This window comes from Rhinolophus sinicus, chromosome 1 (assembly GCF_057876585.1).
Source record: "Rhinolophus sinicus isolate RSI-liver-muscle chromosome 1, RSI-T2T, whole genome shotgun sequence".
NCBI classification, from domain to species: Eukaryota; Metazoa; Chordata; class Mammalia; order Chiroptera; family Rhinolophidae; genus Rhinolophus; species Rhinolophus sinicus.
In genome coordinates this window covers 73,080,322-73,099,897 of record NC_142501.1, presented here as the reverse complement: position 1 = coordinate 73,099,897, position 19,576 = coordinate 73,080,322, and the positions used below count along the sequence as shown (strand labels likewise).

The 19,576-nt window shown below is 35.8% G+C and overlaps 1 protein-coding gene across 3 annotated transcripts in view; it reads right to left on the bottom strand.

Moving 5' to 3' along the window:
- The window catches only part of ZDHHC17 (zDHHC palmitoyltransferase 17), a 141,869-nt gene that overhangs the window by 54,067 nt on the left and 68,226 nt on the right, over positions 1-19,576 (bottom strand). For all 3 annotated transcript variants that reach the window (XM_088800925.1, XM_088800930.1, XM_088800928.1), the window contains one exon: positions 4,293-4,396. In XM_088800925.1, the coding sequence (XP_088657051.1) occupies positions 4,293-4,396 (104 nt within the window). The remainder of the gene's footprint in view (positions 1-4,292; positions 4,397-19,576) is intronic.

The following is a 19,576-nucleotide window of genomic DNA, read 5'->3' as shown; positions in this document are numbered from 1 at the left end:
GCCAAAACCTGATTAGTTTGCAAGAACTGTCATCAGAAAATGGATATTTACAAGGAAAAGTTCAGTAAAATCTTTACTTAGTGAACAATACTGAAAAAGTAATTGCTGTGACTTAGTAAATGCAGCATACATTGTAATTCTTCCATTAGGGAATTACATGTCTTTGTGAGGCTATCCTTCCTTCAGCAAAAATAATTATTAGAGCCAAGTATCCAAATAAAACCAATTTAGGATCAGATTTCCATATCATTGCAACATAAAATATTAAACCACCTAAAATAATCATGAGGAAGCATATTTAATTACACTACTCTCACTGTAAATAAGATTAACCAAAGACATTAAAGTATGTATTTAATATATACATAAAATACATACACCAATTTCCCCCAAGTTACTCTACAAATTCAATGAAATTCTAATTAAAATCCTAAGTGAAAATGCCATGAACTTCCCAAGCAGAACCCTAAAATTCACTTGTGAGAGTAAAAGGCCAAATACAGCTGAGAAAATTCTGAAGACTACGAAATGGTTAAAACAATGTGGAATTACACAAGATGAAACAAATGGAAGAGAAAAGAGCATTTAGAAATGGACCACAGAGTGACATCAGCATGACGGGTGCATTAGCCATCACTCATTTTGTCCTTCCTCCAACAATATAATTCAGCAGATATCAACAGACAAAAGTGCCTATGGGAGCTGTGGGTTCCAGCACCGTATGCCAAGGGAGCTGGGAGGAGTCTCGCCCATGCTTGTGCTGGGTAATAGGCATACAGACCTCAATCCCAGCTGTGGACCCTGCAATGGTCCATGAACTGGCTCCAGTCCCTCTTGGCTGTGGTCTGGTAGCTCTGGAAACATTGTCTTAGACAATCACCGTCACATGAGAGAGTCTCTGTGGAAGTCCAGGTTTCCAGAGAAGTTCCAGAACGTCATTGCAGAAAAAATAGATAAATTTGAACACACCTAGAGAGGAGTACTGAATTGTGAGTCTGGGAGAGTAGCACATAGGACTCTCAGAGGGCATTAAAGGGACACAGATCCCACTGCATCTAAATACATAAAGAACTTTTACAAGTCAATTACAAAAAGACAAAAGAACTCAAAATGGGTAAAGGATTTTAAAAGGCAATTCACAAAGGAAGAAACTCAAGTGGTTAATAAACATAAAAAATATATTCAACACCATTTGTAATCAGAGAAAGGCCAATCAAAACAGGGAAAAACCATTTTACAACCATCAAACTGACAATTTAATTAAGTGTGACAAAACTAGGATTTAGCAAGAATGTAGTGAAAGAATTCTATTCCTGCAGTGGAAGTATAAACTGACACAGCCACTGTGGAAATCAATTTGGAATAATTGCTAAACTTGAAAAAGAGCATACTGAACAAACCAGAAATTCCACTTGAGTTGTCTACCCTAGAAAAACTCTTTTTTATGTGCACGGGGATACAGGTGAAAAGGACATTCGCTGACACAATGTTTCTAATAATTAAAAAGTAGAACCGATTTTAAGTGTCCCTTAGGAAGGAATGATAGAATACAGTAGCCCCTCCTCCCACCACCACTTATCCCTGGGGGATACATTCCAAGACTCCCAGTGGATGCTTAAAACTGCCCATAGTACCAAACCCTATATATACTGTGTGTGTGTGTGTGTGTGTGTGTGTATATATATATATATGTATATGTACATGTATATGTATATGTATACATATATATATCTATGATAAAGTTTAATCTATAAATTATGCACAGTAAGAGATTAATAATAACTAATAACATAGAAAAATTGTAATATAATGTACTGTAATAAGTTCCATGAATGTGGTCTCTCTCACTCTCAAAATATTTTATTGTACTGTACTTATCCTTCTTGTGATGAAATGATAAAAGGATTGATTAAGTTAAGAATCTTTCCACTTAAAGGAAGCACTTTACAGCTTCTCTTTGGCATATCCAAATTGCCAGCATCACTAATCTTGCTCTTTGGGGCCGTTAAGTAAAATAAAGGTTATTTGAACACAAGCACTGCGATACCTAGACAGTCAATCTGATAACCAAACAGCAACTACACAGCATGAATACGCTGGACAAAGGAATGATTCATGTCCCAGGTGGGACAGCACGAAATTTCACCACACTGCTCAGAATGGCATACAATTTAAAACTTATGAATTGTTTATTTCTGTAATTTTCCATTTAACAGTTTTGGATTGTTAGATGACCAAAGGTACCTAAAACCTGGAAAGTGAAACTGTGGATTAGGAGGGACTACTTAATACAGAGCAGTTATACGGAATAAAGGTCTATATTAACAATGATAAATCACAAAAGCTATATAGTTTTTTAAATACAACATACATTACAATAGCATACTTTTATCGATATTTGCAGAAATGTACAAGAAGGTTCATGAGAATGATCCACAGCAATTTCAAGAGGTTGCCTTGGGGGAGATACGGGAAAGAACAGGCTGAGCAACCCGTAGCAATTACAGCAAAATGTTAGCATCTGCTTAATCTAAGAGTTATCTTTCTCCGTACTTTTCTGCAGGATTGAAATGCTTCAAAATTTAAATACATGTTTTTAAAGGTACAAAATATTGACAGCATACTTAGACACTTTTCAAGAAATAGGAAAGTTATAAGAATAGGTGAGGGAGAAAGAAAGGTGGTTGTTTTTTTCTTAAAATGAAAGATGCTGGAATACATTTGCTAATGGCAATGATGCATTAGTTAGGGTGAAAGAGGTTAATGACAAAGGAGAGAAAGGAGATATCAAAAGGAGCAAAGTTTCAAAAAGAAAAAAAATGAATGTATATGGTGATGGAAGGAGAACTGACTCTGGGTGGTGAACACAATGGGATTTATAGATGATGTAATACAGAATTGTACACCTGAAATCTATTAACTTTACTAACAATTGTCACCCCAATAAACTGTAATTTAAAAAAAAGGAAAAATGAATGTAGATTAGAAAATTTATTTGCTAAATACAGTTGACACAATGTGCTTTGATTTTTGATACATTGACAGTCAAGAAAGCAGGGTGACATCAGTAGCCTAAGGACCTTCGAAAGTTTTCCTCGCCACAAAAGTAATGAAAAATCTAGCAAAAATATCAGAATCAACTTTTTCAGAACTCCAGAAATTAACAAAAGGCTTTCAGCAATCCAAAGAACATTTATTCAAGAAAAATAACTAAACTTCAGTAGAACAGAGAACTTGGTGGCATTTTAACATTTTGTGGTCCCATCAGCCTTGAAAAATAAGTCTGTATTCCTGGTACTGGTACTGCAGTGAGCGTGCCAGGGATGGCGTTCTTTCAACACTTCATTCCCAAAGAGGAGTCATTATTTGACCTGTACGGACATTCTCTGGAAGAGTCTAGCTGAAAGGCTTACCTATTAGACCTCACCCAAACTCATTAACAGCTTCTCCCTGGGGGGTGTTTGTCAAATGTTTTAACATCACAGTTGCTTGAGAGGATGGGTAACAGCTGGGACAAACAACAGGTAAATCAAAAAGCTTCAAAGCAAAACCTGAGGAATGAGACGACCATAGGGGCTTTGAAAGCTTGGACATAACTCTTTCTTGGGAATCTAGAAGGCCTTGCACAAGCACAAGGTTGTGTGCACATGTTCAACAAAAACCTGAGAAGGCCCCAGGCTCTCTCACCTCTGATGACCTTGAGGTTTTGTGTAAGCAGAAAGTGAAGGCTAAGTCAGAGTTGGAAGCTGCCTGGCTAAGAACCGCGTCTTCCAACATGCACAGAGAACCCCTCAACAAAGATCAAGACTTAAAGGTTCCAGGGATTTAAGGAGTCATTAGCTCACTACTAACTAAGCAAGTAAAAACTTCAGTGGCCACACAAGACAAACACACAGACTTTACAAAATTAGTTTAAAAATGTGACAAACAACAACCCTGGAAGAACCTGTTATCTAGAATTGACACATTATATTATTTGTATTGTCCAATTTTCAACAAAATATTGTAAGACATCCAAAGAAACAAGAAAGTAAAACTCATACAAAGTTGGTGGGGAGCAAGAAACAGAAACTGTCCCTGAGGAATCCTAGACGTTGGACTAGAGAAAGACTTTAAATGAGCCATTTTAAATTTGTACCAAGAACTAAAGGAAACCACGTCTAAAGAACTAAAGGAAAGTATGAAAACGTCTCGCCAAATAAAGAATTATCAATAAAGACAAAAAAATATGTGTTCATATTTCACTTAAAACACAGCTGCCAAAGAAGAAATCAACTACAACAAAAACTTACTGTGTAGCCTTGACTATGTCCCAGGTGCTGTAATCATCAATGTGAGTTTTCCGACCCAGCGGTTCACCATACCCGTGGCTATAATGGCTTTGGGGTTTGATTTCCTGTTAAAGAGACAATCACAGAGGTAAGAACTGAGAAAAGGTACAGAAAACATTTCAATATTTTTCTACTGTTTTTGCACTATTTGAATACTCATTACTGAAATGATTAAGTTTTACCTTTTTCTCAAGTCTGTACTCTTTAGAGAAAAAGCATGTTCAAATAGATCTACCCTTTATACATACTCTCAAAACAGAAAAACTGCAAGACTAGAAATTAGTAACAAACTAGTAACTGAAATTCATTTTTAGCTCCATAAAACTCTTATCTCCTTATCAAATCAACTCTCATTCTCTCAGACCAATTTTTCTATGATTCTAGCATTACCCCTAGCTCTAACATCCCACTTTAAAGCTTCATTATATGCCAAATAAATTCTAAGGTCCTCAAAACAGGAACACAGGGATATTATTCTTTTATTATTCTCAGGTATTACCTTTTCTTATTCTCCTTCAAGCTGAGAACTTCTTAAGCATCTACATTAGGTGAATAAGGAACAATGGGGCAGCTCTGATACAATGTAAATCCACTTGAATAGTTCTAAAAACAGCAACACTCTTAAAGTAACTTTTTACATAAAAATTCAATTAAACAACAGTTTCATAGACTATTACATCCATTCAAAGCTTATACGCTATGTGCAATTTTCTATTTAAAATTACAAAATTTACTATGCATACTCAGCTTCCTCAATACAACGTAGCACTAAGACACAATTATATTTTTATATGCAAACAGAAAAATTGAGCATGTTCAGCTCTAATATCATCTGTTCAAATTTCTGTGATTCTGGTGTCTCTCTCTCTCTCTCTCTCTCTCTCACACAAATGTAAATATAAATAAAAGGATAAGGCATAACAAGGTATTTGGAAAGAAATCGTTAAAAGAATTCATGCTCTGTTGGCCACTAATACTTAATAAGCCAAATTTAATGGCATTTTATTGGAGGAAAAAGGCTATTATTTTTAGATTACTCTAGCCATTCAATTTGAGTGGGATAGTCCTAAATTAATTTGTTTGAGCCATAAATTTAGAAGACTATTAATCTGAATATTTTCAAGGACGTGGAATTAAAAAGTTTCACAAAAGCAAATTCTGCTTAGTATATAACCTTTCAACGGATAAATGCTTAGTTCCTTATGAAAATGCTATAGCCACTATTAAAATACCACATTAATAATCATAAATCCACGTTATCAGAATAAAACAGATGTTAGTCTTAAGCTAACATTCACAACATACATACTGCATATAGTTTATCGAGTGATTTGAGAGATTATTCTTGGACTCCATTAAAGTAGAACTAGTTAAATTTGAACCTGGGAAAGTATAGTATTTTGGGTATGTGCGACATTCTAAATAACTGATGAAGCAAACCGATACATAAGACCCATTTAATACTTTTAAACCTTTTCTATCTAATTTTTCCACTGAATTACAGTTCTCAACTTCTCTATGTTCTATATTCAGTGGAGCTAAGTGAAGACGCTTCTTGGGCCAGTAACACTTCCTTCTTTCTAAATTTTCTTTTCTGATTTTCTTCTCCCCTACCAGTGGGAAAATAATTTTTTAAACTTTCGATTCTGACTTCTGTAATGCTGTAAGAAATCTGAAGGAAAATAAAAACAGGTCATAGTTTACAAGCAGAATGGAATACCGTATAAAATAAATGTTGAGAGCCCACTATTCATAACTCTCTCTCCTATGTACTGGGACCCCAGGCCAAGGCAGTACAAGACCAGTACAAAGTTTAAAAGGTGCCAAAAAACTCAGTAATCAAGATTTTAGGATATTTTAATGGGTTATCTTTTAAAAATCAAAACCAAAGCTAAAAAGAAAAATCCCAAACATCCACATTTTAAATAAAGACAGCATCAGTATTGCCGATTTTTCCATTTCCTTTTGCTTTTGTTCATCTGTGAGCTCCTTTGGGACCATTTTTGCACACACCTTTCTCATGTCAAGATTTTTAATTAAGATTTTCCTAACTGTTTCTCTATCAATGTTTACTTAGTCTGCTTTCCTTCTCACAGTCAGACGACGATTTTGATACACAATTGTATGAATTTTTGCAAAGTTTTCATCAGTTCTGCTCATTACTGGTCACCCTAACCTGTCTTCATCAGTGGTGCCTTCTCTCCCCTCAGAAAAACGTTTAATCCATTTTTACAGTGTTGTTTCCTTCATGGCACTATCCTCATAAACTTGGACCAACATGTTCCTGACTTCACTTCCATTCTTGCCAATTTTAACCAGAAATTTAGTGTTTGTCCATTGCCCTAATTCAAGCTCAGTCATTCTTGCAACGGCACACAAAACACACAACAATAATGAACACCACTCAGCAAGACATCGCCACATGTCGACGCAAACACAGTTATGACACCGATATACCAAGGTTATGAAACCTTATTGAGCTGTGTGTACAGTGCTGCCAATGGAAGCACATGGTGGCAAGTTCGCTAACTTAATTGCCAGAACTCACATATTGCTATTACAGACAAATAACAAATATTCATAAACAAACAATGAATTTATATTTAAGGTTTATACTGTAATGTTTTCTTGAGCTTTAATTTCATTTTTATCCCGAGATCTCACCAATTGCACATGCTTAAGTTGTATTCTCAGTTTTTCTACAGTCCATTTTGTCTCACTGACGTTGCCAAATGTAATCTTCCAAATATACTAAAAATAACTATTTTTCCTAGTAACTTTTTATATTAAACCTATACCAGTACCTGTTTTATCCTATCTGTAAGGTTTTTATTTGTGTTTTCACTTTTTAGTAAAAGAAACGATTTTTTAAAAGCTGGCCATAGACCTATCCCTATAGTAATTCCAGAGGTAGAGTTATGGCCTCTATAAAGTAGAAGAAATGGTGTTTAATCAAATCTCGAACCTGCTTTATTATTAAAAAGAATTTTACAATAGAGAACTTACATTATTTTTCTCACTTTTAAACAGATTGAAAACTGGTTCATCTCTAGAACTAGTACCCTGTCAATATGATAAATGCCAACACTGTCCAGCAACATGACCAGCACTATCACTAGGCCTAGGAATAACAATGGTAATTTTTAAACTTTAAAAACATAAAACAATGCTGTGTTCATGTAAATAAGTATCTTATAAATGCATAGATCATAATATTAATCTTTCAAATTACAAATTTGCTACTATACAGAGAGTGCCAAGACAACGTATACACATTTTAAGAAAGGAAAAAACGGTATTAAAATTGTAATATGATGAATGACTAGCAATCATTTGATTAATGCCATCTTTTGAGCGAAAGTCATACTACACATTGCTACCGTAACTCAACTTCGAAAAGTAATACATAGATAACATCTCTTAAAATATGTACAATTTTTTTGGCACCCCCGGTATTTAATGACACTCTTTAAAATTCTATAATTTTTCCTTGATTTTAATGGGAACGAAGATTTAATTGATAGTTCTGCGAAGAAAAGAATAATTTTAAAATACATATGTAGGGTATTATAATTTTTAAAAATGCAGTAATTCCATTAGAAATAGCTTGGCATAATAGAAAATGTTCTTGATCAAGAGTCTACTGAATTGAAAGTCTGCCACTCTTTTATCTCGGCTGCAATCCAGCAAGGCAATTAATTAACTACTACAGGATTCAGGTCCCTCATTTGTAAAAAGAGGAGGATGAATAAGATCTGCATAGAGTATCTGAGTTGCTTCAAGGATCAATACCAAGGCATCAAAGAGCTGGAAGGTTTCAAGCCCCACTTAATTCATTCCCTTCTTAAATAAAGCACTGTTATTTATCCTGTTTTTAGATACTGTAGCTTTCTATCAGATTTAATTTTTAAAAAAATATTTAGATGCTTTTTAAAGTTCAAAAACCACTATTTGATTTGAAGTCCTCCAAGAGCCTTTCTAAGGTTAACACAATATATGTTGCAGTACAGAAATTACAGCCACTAGGAAGTGCCTTAAAGTACCTAGGCAACAGCAAAAGGTTTTTACAGCCCTGGCTGTTGTTGAAGAGAATTGTAAGGACAGAAAACACCTCCAAAATCTGCTGCTGAAGTAGTAGTAGGCAGGAATAAGAGGAGCTGGGATAAGCTCAGCTGCTATACACTGCTGCTAGGAGAAATCAACCTGTCCGAACTCAAACTTATACAGCAGCTTAGGCAAATGCTGGCTTGTATGTCAAGATGACAAGATACCACGATACATTTATTCACAATCCCGGGAAGAATTATAAAACCAATCAACTAGTTACCAAGTGTCTGTGTGCAATCTAGTTAACTTTTTAAAAATGCTAGACATATTAAATCTTTAGTTTAATACATAATATTTAAAAAAAAAGAGGGAGGCAGAGTTCACCAAAGAATCCACTGTTGACCTAGTGCTTCTAAGTTTACTACCAACCAAATACAGGTGTTTAATAAGTGCTCTATCAGAAAAAGGTTCTCCAAGAATAGGTTCTATGGTAGAACACATCTGAAAACAAATATACAAGATGGGTAAGTTCAGGAATATTCAGAAAGAAGGATAAGGGAAGGGACTTGAGCACCAGCAATTACAATATATTAGAAAGCAAACTAATGTGAAAATAGGGGCAGTGCAGTTATAAACAGAGCAATGGAATAGAGCTTGAAGGAGGAGAATTAGAATCAGGAGGGAAAGATATATTATTCGATAAATGGTATAAACAGACAATTAGCTAACTATTTGAGATTTAAAAAAAAATTCAACAGGCTTCCACATCAAAGGGTGATATGCTTGATGCAAAGATGACAACAAATACAGCCAAGGCTATAGGTTCTTTAATGGCAGAATATACTGAAATGAATGTGAAAATAGCAGGGCCATACAAAGCAGAATTCAGGGCAGGATGAGCCCAGGTGGAAGATTCCCAGGTCGGCCCCATTCCCCACGAGAACATACAGATGCCTATACCGTTCCCTGGTGAGAGAAGCATGCACATCCTCCTGTTCTTGGGGAGTCTTAGTGCCCCCTGGATTCAAGACTGTTCTGGAGACTCTGGCCATATGCCTGATGTTCATCAGGTCTAAGTGACTTGTCCAAGCCCACTCCAGGGCTTTTTCTCAATGTTTACTGCAAGACAGGGTAAACTGAAGATCAATTTCCCAGGCTTCCCAGAGACCTAACTATACTCTGGCAGGACCGGGCCACAGTCTGCCTAAGGACTCTTCCTATAGATCCCACCTCACTCCTTATAGCAGATAACTTTCAGCCAGACCAAAGATTTAAGTATAAGAACACTGGCAAAAAGAGTCCTAATGGAAAAAGGAAAAACAAAACAAAACATAAAAAAAACCTTTGAAAAAACCATAAATAACAACACATTTGAAAAATGGGCAAAGGATTTGAAGACAATCCAAAGAGGACAAAATACAATGGTAAATGAGATGCCATAATCCTAAATTAATTAAATGTATTTCCAAACTAAAAAAAAAAAAGGTTGGGGGGAAGAAATCAATAAAATTCTAGGGCACATACATGTTACCTACAAAACACATGTTACCTGCCTGCCTTTGGTGCATAGCCCATATAACAGGTGAATTAGCAAACATTAGGGCTTAAACATATACTTATGACTTGCATTGCAAACGTCTGCTGTTGGGTATCATTCTAACAGGGTGGACTCTGATTTTAAAAAAGCTAAATATACTTAATTATATAATTTTGAACTGCTGAAATTTAATTCCATTAAATGTGTAAGATTAAAGTAGAGTACTATATAGGGTTGCTAACAAGAAGATAGGAAAGGAAAACAGGTCTCAGTAGATGACTCATTTCTAAGTCCTAACTAAAATCAATGAGCCAAATATGAGACCTTCTTAAAACCTGAGGGAGTGGTTAATTAAATTCTAGGAATACCACAAGGATTTTTAAAAATGAATATTGATTACATACAATGAAAAGACAGAATAAGTATAAAACATATAACCAAGTGAACAATGAAAACAAGGAAAACCACTAGCCACCCAAAATTATAAAACTTTCTTTAAAAATGTATTTAGTTAAAAGTGCCAGCAGATGGCACTACACTAAAGATAGAATCCTTTACGAACTGATTCAATGCACCTTCTTTAAGGGAAGATTGGACAAAAATGATGTAGTTATGTAACGAAAAAATTTCAAATAATTTTTTTCAATAAGCAACTGATGTCTTCAAGTTATGTACTCTGCTGTGGCCCCTGATCCCAGGCGAACAGTATATGAGTGTTGCTTCTAATAAAGAGTCCAACTTGAAGCACACATTCTTTTAATGGCGTGGTACTGTTTCCCCGAAAATAAGACCTAGCTGGACCATCAGCTCTAATGCATCTTTTGGAGCAAAAATTAATATAAGACCCGGTCTTACATTAAAATAAGACCGGGAAGACCCGATCTCACATTAAAATAAGACCGGGTCTCATATAAGACCAGGTATAATATAATATTAATATAATACCGGGTATAATAAATATAATACCAGATCTTATATTAATTTTTGCTCCAAAAGACGCATTAGAGCTGATGGTCTGGCTAGGTCTTATTTTCGGGGAAACACGGTATCACCACTGCCTCAATTCAAACTATCAAATTAACACTGCTTTCCAACAAATTTTAGGCTAGGAAAATGTTCATTATCTTTTAGCATCTTTAAAAACTGGTTTTCACTTGACTTCCTTCTGGCATTAATCCATATGTACACACGTATTTGTAACAATATGCATATAAGTTTGGCACACATTTTTTCTTTCCACAGACATTTGATGAACAAATGCCTACATGTATATTTTCTCCCTCTCCTATCTTTTTAAAAATGAACTTCATTTTTTAGGATAGTTTAAGATTTACAAAAACAAGGCAGAGTTCCGACATTCCACACATCCAGTTTCCTGTTATTAACATTGAACATTAATATGTTACATTTGTTACAATTAATGAGCCAATATTGATGTTATTCTTAACTAAAGTCTATACTTTATTCAGATTTCCTTAGTTTTTACATAATGATTTTTTCAGTTCCAGGATCCCTTCTAGGATGTCACATTACATTTAAATTATCATGGTTCCCCAGGCTCCTCTTGGCTATGACAATTCTCAGACTTTCCTTGTTTGTGATAAACTTGACAGTTTTGAGAACTAATCAGGTATTTTGTAGAATGCCCCTCAACTGGGATTTGCCTGATTTTTTTTTTCATTAATAGACTGGAATTATGTGGAACATTGTTTTTTAATGTACCTAATTTTGCAAATTTCTTTCAACGCTGCTATTCAATCTTTATTTGCCAAATGTTTATATATTTTATGTAATCTGTAATCATAGTGCTCATATATTTTATATTCTTCCCTTTCATATTTCCTAATGCCATTACACATAATTTTTATAAGTACTACATTGCTTTTAACCACTGCAAAATATTTAATTAAACTGATATATTGAAACATACTAAAACATTTCCCAATCACTGAACATTCATATTATTTTTATATTTCCTAACTAAACTCATGTTACTTCTCAAGGCACATTCTTCTTTGTCTTGCGCTAACATTCTCTTCACCACTAGACCATACGCTATGGCAGGGCAAGAATCCTGTTTTAATCATCTGTGTATCCCAGTGCTTAGAACACACAGAGCATGGCATAATATTAGTGACCTTAAATGAAATGAAAGAATAAATGGATGGATTATTCTTCACTAAAAAATACTTTAATATTTCTTTTTTTTTAACTGCAGTAAACTTCCTGGACAGGAACTCTTAAAGGATATGAATATTTTTATGGTTCTTGATACAATATCTAAATTGTTTTTTGCAAAGGGATTATGTTTATAATCCCACCAATATGTGATTAACCATTTTTCCATAAATTCACCAGCACTAGGTATTTTTAAATTGTCCCCTAATTTAAACAGAAATTTCAACTTTAAATATATTTTCCTATTCTTTTTTTTTTTTTTTTTTTGAGAATTTCCTGTTCCTATTTTTTGGCCATTTTATTCTGAGTCCTGAAATCGGTTTAATAATTTTGAATCAGACTTTTATGTATATAGAAGAAGCTCAGATATTAATCTTTTTCATATTCATCTAAATAAAGATTTCTGTTCCATTTTTAGAAGTATTTTAGCTTGCAATATGCTTCAAGGAACATACGTTCTATAATAACATACATTAATCTTCTTCTTGGACTTTTTTGATCTTAACTTTTATATTTAAATACTACTGTAATCATTAGTGCGACCCATCAAATATTTCCAGCTCTCTTCCCAAGCACATGGTAGAAATGTATGTCCATGGTCCCTTGAAAGTTCAGTGTGTCCAAGTGATTGATTGACTTTTGTTTTTAACCAGTAGAGACATGATGCTTTCAGAGAATAGGTTTTAAAAGCCAGTATGCAATTCCTCACTCTCACTCCGCCATGGAAACTGGCAATGTTCCAGACAGTAGATGTCCAGTCCAGGTCCGAGAGCAGCCACTATCCAACCTACAATGCAAGTGTGCTGAACTACTAACATTTAAACTACTAAGATTATAGGGTTGCTACTGCAGCAAAACGTAGTTAATGGCGATTTATACAACTCTGAGAGTTATTCTGATATGTTGTATGCAGACAGGGATCTACATAAACCATTTTCATTGTATTTGGAGATGGTTATAACTAGTATAGCAGAGTACTGCTAATGTTCAGATTTATCTTGTATCTGGACACAAGGTAAAATAGAATCTCTTTGATTTTTTTGATGATCTCTTTGAACAGTCTAAGAATAAAATCAAATCTGCAAATAAGTGTAGTCTTTCATTTCCATGGCATTGGCAAAAACATCAAACACAATATTGGTAAAAACAATAATAATAATAATGACAGTACATCCTTAGTCCTTTATATTTTTGTCCATTTTAAAAAGGCAATGCTTTTATTATTTCTCCACTACTTATAAAGTTGTTCAATTGTCCTTATTCAAACACATCCCAAAGAATGAATCACTGCATTTGGATGTAAATGCCCACTTGACCACCACAACCCTTGCATTAGAGAATATGTCCAATTTCATATTTCACAAGATTAATTCCCATTTTTATCCTCCAACTATAGAATTCTGACTAGCATTCTTTTAATATATTTCCTAGTTGGACTGATAATGGAAGTCACCTTCGCTCCCTCCGACCCTTCCCACACACAGCCAACTCTTCATACCAGCAGCCCTAACTCAAGGACTGGCCACATTTCCAACTAGGCTCAGAAAGCAGACACAGAATGCCCCATGTCTGGAACATTCTGAAGAAGTACCTTTTAGAAGTTGCAAGTTGTTTTACTTTTTTTAACCATATAGATCAAGTGCACATGCAAATTACTTAATTTAATTACCAAAATGCAAATATAAATGGCAAAGAAACACTGAAAATCCTAAAAGAAATGTACAAATCCCATCTTGAGATCCAATTGAGAATAAACAAAGGCACTTTTGGCATCTAGTCCAGTGGGCAACAGAGAATCAAGCAGGAAGTTTTGTTTGAGCAAGAAAGTAACGTCAGATATGCAATTTTAAAAGATAATCTAATAATGTTTTCCTCTTCACCACTTCAATATATTCTTCCTCCTTCCTGTACTATTTACTAAACGCATTTCCAACCAGCAAACGTCCAACCCATTCAACCTTGACTCAGGGTCCCAAAATCTCAGGTGTAACTAATTAGTTACCAAGTCTTAATACTTTTCTCAAAACAAATCCTTATCAGTCCCCTTTTCTGTTTTGACTCTATAATATTCTCTCAACACATTGCAGTCCACATTGCTGTTCCAATCACTCCCCTGCTTAAAATCCTTAAAATCATGCAGATAGGGTAAAATGAGAAAATTTCAGCAATTCTACAAAATCATATGAACTGGCCCCAATTTACTTTTTCCAGCTTTAGTATCCACTGTTCCCTTCTAAGCATCTGATGTGTATACCAGCCATTCCAAGAAGTCATGTACTTTAAAAAATCTCAGTATCTTTTTGCTCATGTTAGCTATTCTATTCAGAAGGCACACTCCATCTCAGGTTTGGAAAACTTTTACAGATCCTTCAATTTACAATTCAAATGTCACCATAGCCATCCTTGTTTCCCCTCAGGCAGAGTTAACTGTCCTGCTCTGTGTTCCCACTGCCATGCAAACAAATTATTACAGTACATGTGTTAGTTTCCTTGTGCTGCTATAATAGATTACCACAAACAACAGGAATTTATCATCTTATAGCTCTGGAGGTCAGAGTCCAAAATCAAGTGTCAAAGTCACAAAGTGGAGCAGGGCCACACTCCCTCAGGAAGCTCTATGGGAGAAGCCACTCCTTGCCTCTTCCAGCTCTGGTGGGCTTCTGGTATTCATTCCCTGGCTTGTGGCGACCTCACTCCGATACTCAAGGCCAGCATCTTCAAATCCCTCTGGTTTGTTTCACACGGCCTTCTCTTCTGTGTGTTCAAATCTCCCTCTGCCTGCCTCTTATAAGAATACAGTGGTACCTCGGTTTTCGAACGTAATCCTTTCCGGAAAAGGAAGAACGTTTGAGTTCTGAAACATTTGAAAACAGCCAACAGCTAGGCCTCAGGGTCTTGCACTCAGCGGAAGCTGCGCGACATGTTGGACTTCCGAAGCATTTACTTCCAGGTTTACGGCGTTCATAAACTGAAATGCTCATCAACGGAGATGTTCGAAAACCGAGGTACCTGTGATTGCATTTAGGGTCCACCTGGATATTCAGCATAATCTTCCCAAGACCCTTAATTTTATCATCCCTCATAAAATCTTTTTCCCTTGTAACATGTAAAATTTCCAGGTATTAAGACTTGATATCTGGGGTTGTGTGTGTGTGTGTGGGGGGGGGGCAGTATTCTGCCTACCATAGGATGGGAATAAAGTTGGAAAAGTGAGAAGTAAAGGGACCAAGTTCATAAGGTTGTAATTTTCTCTCGGCTATCAAAATCTCAATCACTGGCAATATTAACTGTTGGCTCTCTCATAGAAAGCATTTTGAGAATTCTGAAATTCATCCCATGGGAATAAAGACTCTCTTATGACCAAACTTTAGTCCAATTCCTCTGAGCTCTCTTTCCAAATAGGCCTCCACCTTGGTCCCCATCCTTACTGGGACTGCACAGTCCAGCTTTAACAAGAAACCTGCTAGTAAGCCAGTTTAGAGAGAATTTCCCATCCTTGATATGTGATCACCCTGGCCTGCCTTCAATTCTGGTAAGATTGGTTTAGCAAGAATCCCCTATCCTTGATGTCTCCTCTTAGTATTTTCCATCCATTGACCTTCACTCTGCTTGTTTATTTAAATCCCCAATTGTCCTTGTTATGTTTGGAATTGAGCTCAGTTCCCTATTGTAAAAATATCTAAATGAAATCCATTTTGACCACTTTATCTACTGTCCAGCTCAGGTTTTCTTTGACAGATCCTCCCTCTCTAACATTCTCAGGTGCAGAAGAGATACTCTCCAGATCACTTCCAAAAATTCCTCAGCCCCTGTGCCAGTGGTATAACCCTGGGGCTGCTTGTGCAAAGCAGACGACTCTCTGTTAAGTTTCTTTCAAGGTGGTTCAAGCCCATCTAACCTCTAAAGTGTGTGGCCCATGGAAACACTGTTAATTCAGTATCACTGGACACACAGAGGAAGCTCTTGTTTCTGGCTCCTCCATTGCAACGTTATTTTATATCTCTTACCTTTATCCTTCCCCAGTAAAGCAGCAGCCCCAGGCTTTGGGCCTTCAATAACTCTAAGGGACCCTTATCACACTTTTCCAAGGATTCTCTAACGCTCCACTCAGTATGCCAGGGAGGCCTAACTATTTTCTTGCGACTTAGCAGGCATCTAACCAAAGAAACATCTTCTGTCTTGAAAAGTCCCAGTGTTCCTGAGGAATCGTTTGCAACCCACATGGAGGACAATATAAACACTACAGCATTCCCTCTTGGGATGACAATTTCTTAAAGAATACTTCCTCCCATTAAAGTCTCTCTTTTTTCTTGTATAGGCTGGAAGTAACAGAGTTCCAGGGCAAATCATGGCCATTTCCCAGCAAGTTCAGCACCACTATTTATACTGCAGGAATCCTCTGTCAGCTACTGTCCTCAGCTATGAGCTCCAGGAAAAATGCCTAGATGACAAGAAAAGTCCCATTTAATATCCTATTATACACGAATACATCATAAAGTACTTATCCTTTCATACCTAGTATTTTTCACTTAACATGTTTTGGAGATTTATCTGTGCTCATACATATAAAGTTCTAGTTTATTCAACGCAATTGCTGGATGACATTCCATTATGTAAACCACACACATTTCCCTTCTAAGAGACTTTTTGTTACTATAAACCATACTACAATGAACAATCTTAATGAAAGTATCATTTGCAGAAGTTTCTCTAGGGTAATCACCTAGTAGCGGAACTTCTGGATAAAAACACCTGAGTATCTTCAACTTTACTACCACTAAACAGCTTTCTAAGGTGATTGTACCAACTTATATTCTCACTAGAAATGCATGAGTTTTCCTTTTACTATACTTGGATTTACCAGACTTCTTAATTTGGGAGGAATCTGATAGATACCAAATTATATCTTGTTTTGATACGCAATTCCATGATGCAAAATGAAAAAAGCTATTAAGACAGATGATCATCTATATCAGTGTTGTTGAAAAGTCAAGAAGGATAAGGACCACTGAATTTAGCATTATAGATATTGTGTTACTTTGACAAGGTGGGGGCATATGTATACCAGACTGAAACTGATTAAAGAAAAGATGGAAGGACAAGAATTGGGAACAGCAAGTACAGGCAACTCTTGAGTTTTGCTACAAATAGGACAATAGACAAAACAGAAGTGAGATCAAAGAAAAATATAATTTTAGTTTTGTTTTGTTTTTGGATGGCAGAAATGATTGCTAGTAGAAATTATCTGGGAGACCCAAAAACTGATGATGCAGGAGTATGAATCGAGAACTGCTGGAGAGATGCCTTAATGGGCATGAGAGGATAGAAATTAGTGTAAACAAACATATGCAGTATTTTTATGATGAAAACCACAAAATGCTGATGAAAGAAATCAAGGAAGATCTAAATAAATAGACCGACATACCACATTCATGGATTGGAAGTCGCAACATTTTAAGATGTCAATTCTCCCCTTATTGATATGCAAGTTTAACACAATTCCTATCAGAATTCCAGCAAGATTTTTTGTAGACATAGACGTTACTTTAAAATTTATATGGGGAGAAACTAAAAGAGCTAAAATAATTGTGAACAAGATGAATAAGGTAGGAATAAGCAGTCTACTCAATTTCAAGACCTATTATACAGCTACAGTGATGAAGATTGCATAGTATTGGCTGAGGGATAGACACATAGATCAACGAAAAGAACAGAGACCTCAAATAAAAACATACAAATATGTTCAACTAATTTTTGACAACAACAATGTAAAAACAATTCAACAGATGAAAGATAAGCTTTTCAATAAATGGTGTTGGAGCAATTGAACACCTTATAGGAAAATAAACAAACAAGCCTCAAGCTAATTCTCACACTTGACATAAAAATAACTCAATATTGACATCTGAACTTAAACGTTACATGTAAAATTATAAACTATAAAAAACAAAAGGGAGAAAATGTTTGGGATTTTGGCAAAAAGATCTGACTTGACACAAAAACCATTACACACACTTACACACACACACACACACACACACACACACACACACTGGGTGCCAAAAAAAATGTATGCAAATGGACACTTTGGTCAACGTTGCTCTAGTAGTTCACTGTGATCAGAAGTGTCTGGACGCTGATGGTAACCACTTTGAGCACCTCTTGTAATTGCAAAAGTCAAATGTGACTTGTATTCATCTTTTGTTATTGGTATAATTGAGTATTACAATTTTAATACAGATTTCCTTTCTTAAAATGTGTATACATTTTTTTTTGGCACCGTGTGTGTGTGTGTGTGTGTGTGTGTGTGTGTGTGTGTATTAAAAAATTGGACTTCATCAAAATTTAAACTTATGATCCCAGAACGATCCTTTTGTAAGTACGGAAAACAAGCTACAGACTGGGAGAAAATATTTGCAAACCACAACAAAGGACTGGTGTCTGGGATATATTAGGTTGTTGCAAAAGTAACTGTGGATTTTGCAATTATTTTTAACCTTTTAAACCACAATTACTTTTGCACCAACCAAATAAAAAACTTTCAAAACTCAACAGTAAAGCCAGCACACAACCCCTCCTTCACAAGCCCTCCTGAAAATAGGCTGGCTTCAGGGTAAAACATTCTGACCTACTGTCCTATCATGCCACTGCTGGTCATTCCAATTCCTCACACCCAGTTCTTTCTAGCCCTGTTTACTCCTCCCTATGAAAGGAAAACTCTTTTTGCCTAATGATGGAGACACGTGTAAATGTTATGGTCAGAGCATTCTCCTAGGGCAAAAGCTTCCCTCTCCCTACTGCAATAGTTCTTTCGTCTCTTGCAATAATCATTTCAAATAAAGTCTCTCCCTACTAAGAAAGAAAGAAAAACTCAACAGTAAAACAATCAATTTAAAAAATTGGCAAAAGACACTGTTATAAGCTGAACTATGTCCCCCCAAAAATACATTGAAGTCCCAACTCCCAGTACCTCGGAATGTGCCTGTATTTGAAGCTAGGCCCTTTAAAGAAGGGGTTAACCTAAAATGAGGCCATCAAGGTGGACCCTAATCCAGTGTCAATGACTGGTGACCTTAAAGGAAGAGAAAACCTAGACTCGTAACACTAAGAGCACAAGTGCACAAAGGAGAAACCAAGTGAGGACACAACAATAGGGCGGCCACCTGTCAGGCAAAGAGTGAGGTCTCAGAAGAAACTAAACCTGTCAATACCTTGATCTCAGACTTCTAGTCTCAAGAACTGTGAGAAAATAACGTTCCGTTATTCAAGCCACCCAATCTGTGGTATTTTGCTACAGCAGCCCCAGCAAACTAAGACAGACACAAAGAGACATTTCACCCAAGAGCATATACAGATGGCAAATAAGCACATGAAATAATAGTGAGCATCATTAGCTATCAGGGAAATGCCACAATGATTTATCATCACATACTTATTAAAATGGGCTAAGAGCTAAGATTAAAAATGCTGGTAAGGATACAGA